The sequence below is a fragment of the Botryllus schlosseri genome, chromosome 4, assembly GCF_051294905.1.
Source record: "Botryllus schlosseri isolate E-star chromosome 4, Bs_hap1, whole genome shotgun sequence".
NCBI classification, from domain to species: Eukaryota; Metazoa; Chordata; class Ascidiacea; order Stolidobranchia; family Styelidae; genus Botryllus; species Botryllus schlosseri.
Genome location: NC_137239.1, coordinates 11546518 through 11556993, shown reverse-complemented (window position 1 = coordinate 11556993; position 10476 = coordinate 11546518). Strand labels below are relative to the sequence as shown.

Sequence of the window (10476 nt, the reverse complement as noted above, 5' to 3'; positions counted from 1 at the left end):
TTGACGCTCTTTACAATAACTTCTTCAGCTTCCCATGCGTTGACTATTTCTTTCACTTGTGGAAGTCTCTGAGCTTCAAATGACGTCCCACTTCAGTGCACAGAAGTAAAACAGATTGGGTAGCAACACAATGCAATGTGTGACCTCATAATGCAATGTGTGACCTCATGGGTCTGCGACTGTAATGTTATGTAGGCTAACCTTACAGTTTGCCTTCGTTCAATCAGAAATTGCCTTACTTTCTTAGTGCGTGATTGCTTCAATTGGCACTTTTTATTTAAAGTATACAACAATATGAGTTATTAACTCAAATATGACCTAACCAGGAAAATATGACTTTATATGACTTTATAACTTTCTTAATATACCCCATACAGATGCGATTTTTGCGTTAAAATTGATTTCACGACTTACTGATGCATAGAAAAAAATATGACTTTAATGACTTTAAATGGCCCTAATAATAACTGATCTGAATAAAGTTTGACGCCATTCGCCACATGACATATCCAATCTGCGAGAAAATAGATAAATCCAATCCAAATCCTAATCCATTCTGAAAAAAATCTCTAATCCTAATCCGATCCAAATTTGACAAAATTTCGCAAATCCGTTTTTTTCAAAGTCTTGAGTGATTGGTTGCTGTCGCAGGTCACAACAGCGTATCGTATATATAGCTCAGTGGTCACAACAACGTATCGATACAATCCGAACTGATACACGATACATCAATTTAGTCGACACCGATTACTCGATGACTTGAAATTGACTTGTAAATTTTGCTTCGAGTTACGAGTCAAGCCAAATTTCTGAAGCACCGAGTCAAGTCAAGTCTAGTTAGTTTTGCAAATTGACTCGAGTCAAGTCAAGTCATACGAAAAAGTTGACTCGAGTCACCCCAACACTGTTATAAGGCTTTTAGATCGGCCAAGACACATCACAACAAATGAAATTTCGGCCCATATGCCAATCCGCGAACTGTGCTGCCAAACAGATCGGGACAAGGAAACCATAGCTGAAAATATTGGTTCAAACCTTCGATGTCCATTGTCTAAATAGCCGGATCGAAATAGTCTTGTCCTTTTAATCGGAGACCTATATAGTATCAGTGCAACCCGCAGGGGAATATGATGTGTTTTGTGACGAAATGTCAATTTAAAATCGTGTGCGTCTCACGAAATAAGTTTTTCTTTTATAGTTTGGTATTTTAGTTTGATCAATGTCTTTTGAATATAGCCCGATCCTGACGGGAGTTAACGAAATAAAAACACACATCAAAGTATAATTATTAACAATAGTCCTGTCTACAGATTTAACATACGCGCCCTAAATTCTGGGAGACAGGTCAACCGATAAATTTGATGACGTCGGCTGACAGAGAGACTAATATACCTACTATATGGGCAATTAACAATATTACAGACGAAATTCAATTCAGAACGATAAACAAATTCGCGCAGACCGCGACTAAACACCGAACACATGCACACCCCCACACACACAAACGCACACTACACACACACTCATACACTGCCATTCGATACCATCATGAATCACGATTGGTGTGTGTAGTAAATCGGGTGCTAGGGGGGTGGGTGGTCCTTCCAACAGTAGGGCTGAATGATCACTCTACGTGGGGTTCAAAATCCAATATGTATATTAGGGGGTGGGTGACGAAGTGTTGATTCGCTCCTGTATCGATGTTCTATCATAAAGTTCAACTGATCTAAGAATGAAGAGATAATTATGCTAGCAGCGGTTGAAATGGTATCCTACCGACAGAAGAGCTTGAAAGACGGAGAAGGGTAACACTATTGTTTACACGCCCTATTGTTTATACACGCGCTATTGTTCTCTATTCAATACTTGCTAGCGACTGCTGCGAATGTATAAAAACTCTACAGGAGTTTAGAAAACGAAGTTGACTACGATTTAAACGATATCGAGCGTATCGGGAACCAAATTTAGCGACGTATAGTTTCAGATAAAGGAAAGGATCAGTTGGTTTTTGATGCAGCATAGAATACAACATGGATAATTATATCGATCACATTGAGGTTAGTCCAAAATGATATCGCTTTAGACGTGACTATTTTATATATCTTCCTAATTGAAAAACTTTATACATATGTGACAGCCTCAGTGCTCAGGTATCATGTCGCTCATATGAAGTAATGGCACACGGCACCACGGCGAACTATGAATTGCTCCTTCTTGTTTTAGAGCCTGCTGGAGGAATGTAAACAAAAGAAAGACTTCAGGGGAGATAAATTCAAAAGGGCTCTTGCTAAAGTCAATGACGTAGGTGTACAGGCTACGGTATATTCCTTTCCATGAAAAGGTCTCTTACATTCTAACTGCAGTAGTGCAGACTTTCATCCATGGTATCTGGAAACCCGTAAGACAGCCATCTTGTGAGGTTTCTTCATAGGAGCAAGTCCGTAACTGCCACTCCCCAAACCCCTCAATTGGAGCGGGACGAGCTCGAAGGGCACCCAAAATTATTTCTTGAATTAACATAAATCATAGAGTATTTTTTCGGATATCTATGCAACTTTTTCAAAACATTTTTTCGCGCTGCGCGCAATTTAATATTATCGAATATCTTGATTATCGGGTGCCCTTACCCGAACAAAATACGCATGATCGATAGAAATGAACACTTCAGCGTCGGTCTTTACCGCGCCACGACGTACCGCGACATATGCAGTTACAGGCCATGTATACCACGCGCCTCCGAGAGGTGTGCCAGAACGATCAGCAGCGAGAAGACCTTGACCGAAAAGGACTGTCCTTGTGCTGACCGAAAACTTCGATATATAGACATATGTGTTCAATTGTCCATATTAGGCGCCGAATGTCCCTGTCCTGGCGATCTGAGTTTAGGTTATACATGTTCAGTCACTAAACAGACAACGAATGGAGATGATAACTAGCGTCCAAATGAGGATAGCGTTAGGGTTGTCTGGGGGAAGCGGGGCGAAGCCCCAACAGAAGTTCGGTCCATCACCCTATGGGGGTCAAATAGTAACATTTTGGGGGGCTGACGAAGTGCTGTTATAGTCTTGCACAGGAGCCTCAACCATCCCTACACAATCTCAGTAGTTCTTGGCGAATCTTATCGTAGAACCTGAGCTTATTTCAACGCCGCGCGCCACGTGAACGACACTTAACGAAAATTCATGATATTTGCGCCGGAATGTTATTTCTCGCATATTCCTATTTCTTCCGTTGACCAATGAGTGACCATGATGCAAAAGACCAATAGGTGATAGAGCGCAACATTTTGTTTAATAAACAGCAAGAAATAATGGACAATACATCAATGGCTCATTATGTTCGGTCTGGCTGGGGCCGGAAAGCCTCCGTGTGTATGCGTGCCAAAATGTCAAACTATTACCAACTGGCGTGCAAAACAATTTTAACATTATCATATTTAGCGTTTCAAGCATGGAATCCCACCAACCGCTTATCTTTTAAAATCGGATGCCACTGGTGGCATCGGCCAACTTCATCTGGTAATATCTTCATTTATGTACTTGTAGCCTACATCTTGGCGGCTTCATTTCGGTTTGTACGAAAAGCTAGCAATCTTATAAATTATATGATACCTAATTCATAGGTATAAGGCATGACAATTTTCGAGCACCGACCAAGTTACTCGAAGAGTTAGGCCGAAAATACGCATGCAGAAAAAAGTGGTTATCACCTTAAATTTCCAGCCATTTTCCGAGTGGAAAATATAGTAATAAATTCTGCCAGAACATCAGAAGTCGACTGGTACGGTATTGTCAGGCCGATTTAATATATCGCAATTGCCTTAATATATCGCAATGAGATATATTAAGCCTCGAAAAGTGCGATATATTAATCTGCCGTACGGCAGGCCGTGGGGCGCTTCCTAGGCCGTGAGCAGCTCCTGGCACTTGTCATTCCTTACTTAACCTTGTTGAACATGCCTCCTGGACGCAAGTATCCATGTCAGAAAGCCTATACGTTGATCGACTCGGCATAGGCGTTGCAACTTGCAAGCCGTGAAATGTTACCCTGCGATCAGTTACGATTGGTTTCTGCGGTCAGTAAGTGTTAGGACAAAGTAAAGAACAAAGCAATGCAATCTATGGGAGTATAAGCGCCACTGTGATTGTGGCTACGTGGCAAGAACGGCACTGCGTCTACAGCATATAACAACATGCCTCCTGAACGCAGGTATCCATTTCAGAAGGCCTACGTTGAGCGATTCGGCACACGCGTTGCAAGCCGTGATGCCAGAGGCGTCGTTGATTCCGCTGTGTGTTCTTTCTGCCAAGTGTTTGGTCGTGAAACCCATCTAACTGATGCAGCAGTTCGGAAATGCAAGAACACCAAGGCATTCCAAACGTTCACGAAGGACAAGTTCAATCCAGGAAACATTCTCAAGCATATGCAACAACAGGATCCGAATAAGTGGAAGGAGTACATTCAAGCAAGAGATAATCAGGAAGAAGCGCCGGACGCTTTCAAAGAGTTCTTCTCTCAGGCTCAGCTGCAAGCGTTCTTTTTCAAGAAGGACGACGTGAACGGGAGGTTGTCATACTCCATTGACAAGTAGATTGTCGAGGTCGTCGTCAAAGAGATGTTGTTCGACTCGACCGAAGAGTCATTGGCTGGAGACATCGCGATGCGTGCGTTCACGCCGGTGAAGAACGAAGCCGGTGACCTGATATCCTACAGTGTTTCCATTCGAAACAAGGCACAATTTAACCATGTGCTTGATTGTGTTGCTGCAGCTCTCAGCTTTCGTCAGGTTGCAAAAGTTGTGCGATCTGATCGAGAAAATTTGGCTGCTGCTGCTACGAAAGTGGGCACCATATCACCGGGAGAAGCCTCGAAAATGTCGCGTATTGCATGTGAGATTGGTTTGCAGACGCTGTCTGAAATCATGAAAGCGTCGTGGGCACTCTCCATTGGCTGCGATGAGTCGAACAATAAGGTTTCACAGGACTCCCACCTTGATTTGAGGATTCGATTCCCATCGGTTGTTGGATTTGAAGGCAGCGCTGAAGTCACGAATGAGTTCCATCTTCTTGCCATAGCACTGTTTGCTCTCTCACACACAGGGAAAGTTTATGCTGATCAATTTATCAAGCTCATGGACGCTTTGTGTTGTGATTGGCGCATGAAGTTGATTGGTTCATCAACGGATGGAGCTGGAAATATGACAAGCCATACCGCAGAGTTCTCGACCCTCGTAGGGAATGAATCTTTGTGCAAGGAAGCGTTTTATCGTTTGTGGTGAGTTGCTGTGGTGTTATGATATGCTTGATTGAGCATGCGATGGGTTCCGTATTGTTTTGATGACAGACAAGCATGTGATCTGTGGAGAATACACTTCGAATCCGACTTGTAAAGGTATCTGTCTAAGTAGACAGCTAGAAGCTCAGTGATAATACTACATGGTGGTAGCGGATAACTTCGAACTAGCCTAATAACTAGATTATGGCGGCCGTTGTATTAGGTCCGGGGGATCTCACAATAATAGGCGCCGTGAATGAGGCAGAAGCCTGGTTGGAATGGAAAAAGAAATTCCTGATCTTTATCGATGCAGCAGGTCATGTTGAATCATCTGGGCGCCAGAAAGTTGGATTATTACTGCATTACATAGGCAAGGAAGGAAAGGATTTATACCAGGATTTCGTGTTTGCTGAAGCAGTCGCAGAATCAGACGGTGTGGAAGCAGTTTCAGCAGAAGACAAAACTGACCTTGATACCGTCTTGAAGAAGTTTGATGAACGTTTCAAGGTTCGGGATGGCAGGTTTGAAGCACACCTTCAATTCTTCCATTTCTTACAACGCAAGGAGGGTGAATCATTTGCATCTTGGATACATGCAGTCAGAAAGGCTGCACGAAAATGCTAATTTCCTCCAGCAGTATATGACGCAACCGTTCGGGGTAAACTTATTGTCGGGTGCGTAGATGATTCTGAGATGTTGTACAAGCTATCGGAAATCGACTTTGACAAGCTAACGTCTCAGAAGATCATCGACGTTGTGACTACCCACGAGACGAGACGGAGCTATGCTGATCGGAGATCTGCACCTACAGCAATAGAAGTGGTGGCCAACAAAGCGAGACCTCAAACTTTTAAGAAGCCTGCAGTTGAAACTGTGCCTATAATAAACTGCACATTTTGCGGTCGACGGCACAAAAGAGGCAGAGGGTTCTGTCCAGCAGCCTCAGTAAAATGCTACAGATGTGGTAGAACGGGCCATTATAAGGAAAGGTGCAGAAGTAGAAATGTACGCGTGCTGGATAGCGAAACGATTGAGGAAGAACCAAGCGCTGGGTGTTATGACGAGGAAGAACTTCCAGACGCAATGTGTGGAAGCGTGGGCGAAACCCAAGAAGCAGAAGCATCGGTAGGTTCAGCACAAGCTACTAAGACTATCCAGTGGACTATCATGTTGAGAGTCGTTAACAACACTCTGAAATGGATTATAGACTCTGGAGCAGAAGTGTCTGTCATGCCGCGGCGATTGTACAAGAGACAATATGGGCCTATACAGAAATCTGATAGACGGCTCATTGGAGTTAATCGACAACCTCTCAATACTGTTGGTTATGTACGGATGAAACTCCGCTCCGACTTCAAGACGTTAACAGAGAAAGTCTACATTGTATCGGATGCGGATATGCTACTCCTTGGCGCTCCTGCTATACTGGAACTTGGACTTCTTCAAGAGTGCCAGGACGTTCAAGTATCCATCAGGGCAGTCAAACTTACCCCTGAGAGTCGTTTGCGGAGCAAAGAGGACGTCAAGAAAGCATACCCAGAGCTATTCAAGGGCATTGGCAAACTGGGAGAGCCGTTTACTATTCACATGAAAGACGGCGTTGAGCCCTTCTGTTTGAATTTGCCACGTCGTGTGCCAATCCCATTGCGCCAGAAACTCAAAGAGGAGATAGAAAAGCTTGAGGAGCTCGGTATCATAGAAGAAGTGACGGGACCTACAGATTGGTGTGCTCCAATCGTAGTCGTAGCCAAACCAGACGGAAAGGTGCGACTGTGTGTAGACCTAACCAAGCTCAATAATGGGGTAAAAAGGGAGCTGTACCCTATGCCTACAGTCGAAAGCACTTTGGGGCAACTGTCAAAGGGGACGGTCTTCACTAAGCTGGACGCAAACTCTGGATTTTATCAAATTGAGCTCGCCCCTGAAAGTCGAAAGTTGACAACGTTTATCACACCGTTTGGGAGATACCAATTTCGTCGCTTACCATTTGGCATCTCGAGCGCACCGGAAGCGTTCCAAAAACGTATCAGTGAAATCCTGCAAGGAATCCCAAACGTGATTTTCCATATGGATGACATCCTAGTAGTTGGCACTCAAACTACGCACGATGAGACTCTGAAGACTGTATTGGACCGTCTAAAATGCTCTGGCATGACTCTAAATGAGAAGAAATGCATCGTTGCTGCAACTGAACTTGCATATCTCGGTCAGGTCATCGGCCAAGATGGTATCAGCAAAGATCCAAAGGAGGTGCAGGCTATTGTGAATTATGCTGCTCCTACTGATAAGACTGAACTTCGCAGGTTCTTGGGAATGGCAAACCAGCTCATGAAGTTTAGCTCCAACCTAGCGGAACTGACCAAGCCGTTACGAGAATTGCTGGCGAAGAAGGTTGAGTGGTACTGGGGCCCGTCACAAGAGGAATCGTTCGCAAGAGTGAAACGCGATGTCTTCCGATGTTACCTTAGCCATGTATTGCCCAGATAGGGAAACTGTGCTCTCAGCTGACTCCTGCAGTTACGGCCTTGGTGCCGTTCTGATGCAAAGACAAGATGACAATAACCTTCACCCAGTCGCATATGCCAGCAGATCAATGAGCGACACTGAACAACGGTACGCCCAGATAGAAAAAGAGGCTTTGGCAATCACTTGGGCAATGGAGCACTGGAGAGAACTCTTGCTGGGTATTGAAGAGACGTGTTAACAGTACATGACAATCTCTTGCTAAAAAGCAACAGACTCGTCATACCACCGCCGTTGCGCGAAGATGTTCTGAAGCACCTTCACCAATCGCACCTTGGAATAACCAAGACCAGACAACTTGCAGCACAAGCTTGCTGGTGGCCAGGCTATTCAAAAGACATTGAACATGCAGTACTCAACTGCAACCGCTGTGAAAAGCATCGACGAGATCGAACTGAACCGATGATGGGGACCGAATTTCCGACACGCCCATGGGCTAGAATTGCTGCTGATTTTTTCCAACTGGAGGACAAGTACTACCTTTTGATCATGGATTACTACTCCAGAGACATAGAACTGTTCTCAGTAAAGAAAACGATCTCGTCACGGGACACAATTTCTAACTTCAAGAATGTGTTCTCTCATCATGGCATCTGTGATGTCTTGCTTACGGACAATGCTTCGGTCTTCGTTTCCTCTGAATTTTCTCAGTTCTCCAGAGCCTGGAATTTTCAGCACCTCACCTCTTCTCTGGAATATAGCCAGGGCAATGGCTTCATCGAGAGAGGAGTGCAAACTATAAAGGCCCTGCTCAAGAAACCAGATGATGTCTATCTGACGCTACTGAACTATAGGAACACGCCCTTGCACATCGGGTTATCGCACGCCCAATTGAGCATGGGACGCAGATTGAAGACAAAGGTGATTTGTCATCCTGACCAGCTACGGCCACAGACTGTTGATGCCGAAGATCTTCGAAAAAGAGAGACGGAGTATAGACAGAAAATGGCTGCGAGTTACAATAAAAGACATCGTGTGGTTGAGAATGATAGATTCGGAATTGGAGACCATGTATACATTCCTGATTGCGAAAGGATGGGTATCATCAAGGAGATGCATGAAAATCCTAGAGCGATCATCGTTGAGGCGAACAATGGACTAATGAGGCGTAACCGAAAACACTTACGGAAGTACAACCCTCCGGAGGAACCAAAACCATCTGTTCCGCATCAGAATAAACCGGTTGAATATTGTCTTGTAGCGTCGAAGAAACCAGGACACCATCAAGAAGCCAACGGTTCAACTGAACCTACCGGAGAGAATCCCGCGAGGCGATCCTCGAGAATTAGAAATCCGCCACAACGATTTATTGAGCAATATTGATCTCACACAGGTTTCAAGATCAGGGGCAGAATAATCCCCTAACTTGTTGTACACCTTGGGAGTAGTCTACCTCCCTGGTGACTCTGTCTGTTAACTGTAAATGCCCTGCTCTTGCTAACCTTGCAGGGGTAGTGTCACCTTATATATATTGTTATCGCTGCTGTATTGTCACTTGTATATAATGTAAGTAGTGTCGATGTCTCTTCCACTAAAAAAGGGAGATGTGGTGTTATGATATGCTTGATTGAGCATGCGATGGGTCCCGTATTGTTTTGATGACAGACAAGCATGTGGTCTGTGGAGAATACACTTCGAATCCGACTTGTAAAGGTATCTGTCTAAGTAGACAGCTAGAAGCTCAGTGATAATACTACAGTTGCGCATCAGCTCGACCTCGTCACAAAGAAGGCAGTGACTAAACTCGACGATTGTGGTGTATTAACATAACTTTCTCAAGAGGATCACAGATGAGAACCTTCTATTGCAAGAGGCCGTTGCCAAAGAGCCCAGATTCAAGGCTTCGTTGCTGAAGGTGGAAGACAGTGCGTCCTTCAACGAGGTGTGGGCTACCGCTGGACAGCGTTTTGCATCCTTACGTCAGTTTGCTGCTGGTTTTGCAACGGTCATGCCCACCACATCTCGTGTGGAAGCAGACTTCTCCTTCATCAACTACCGCAAAGACGAGTTCAACACTACACTCTCTGATTTTTCTCTTGAAGATGTCTTGTTTGCTCGACAAAGAAAGAACCTCGATTCGTTGTTGGCGTGTTTACACGAGCAGTGCATTAAACGATATATTTCCTTACAAAACCAGTGCTTTCAATGCTTTTGGGTTGGTTTAGATGGGGTGCGATATTTGCGATATATTAACCCTTTTGAAATCCGGTAAATTTTCGCGAAACTGACCATCACTTTTCAAATTCATACCAAGACCTCAGTAAGACTTAAGTCTGGGCTGTTTCAGTTTAAAAGTGGGCGGACTATATCCCTCTACCGTTTCCGCCCTCGATCGACACCCCAAGACATGTCTAGGATTTTTATAGGACTAAATAAACAAACTTTTTCTCTAAAAAATCTCTTTCTATCCTTCATTTTTCAAGACTGACCCCCAGGTTGGCGCCAGAGAGTCAAAAATGATGCATGAGTGCGTAGCCACCGTTGCCTGGTTTCAAACAAGCCGTCAACCATGGCCGTAAACCGCGCCGCTCGCCAGTTATCGAAAAATCAAAAATACATGAAAAATTTACATATGGGCGTGGTCAATAAGTGGTCGTAATGGTCAACTTCAAGATCAATACCAAATCGGACCCCTACCGCCTAGTTATTGGCATGAAACAACGTGGTATACTTTCTCTT

General features: G+C 44.3%; 1 protein-coding gene across 1 annotated transcript in view; it reads left to right on the top strand.

Moving 5' to 3' along the window:
- Positions 1-1879: 1879 nt before the first annotated feature.
- LOC145438055 (uncharacterized) overlaps positions 1880-10476 on the top strand; it is a 35141-nt gene continuing 26544 nt past the window's right edge. Inside the window, exons 1-2 of the mRNA XM_080315431.1 lie at positions 1880-2057; positions 2224-2301. Coding sequence (XP_080171557.1) covers positions 2031-2057; positions 2224-2301 — 105 coding nt within the window. The 5' untranslated portion in view covers positions 1880-2030. The remainder of the gene's footprint in view (positions 2058-2223; positions 2302-10476) is intronic.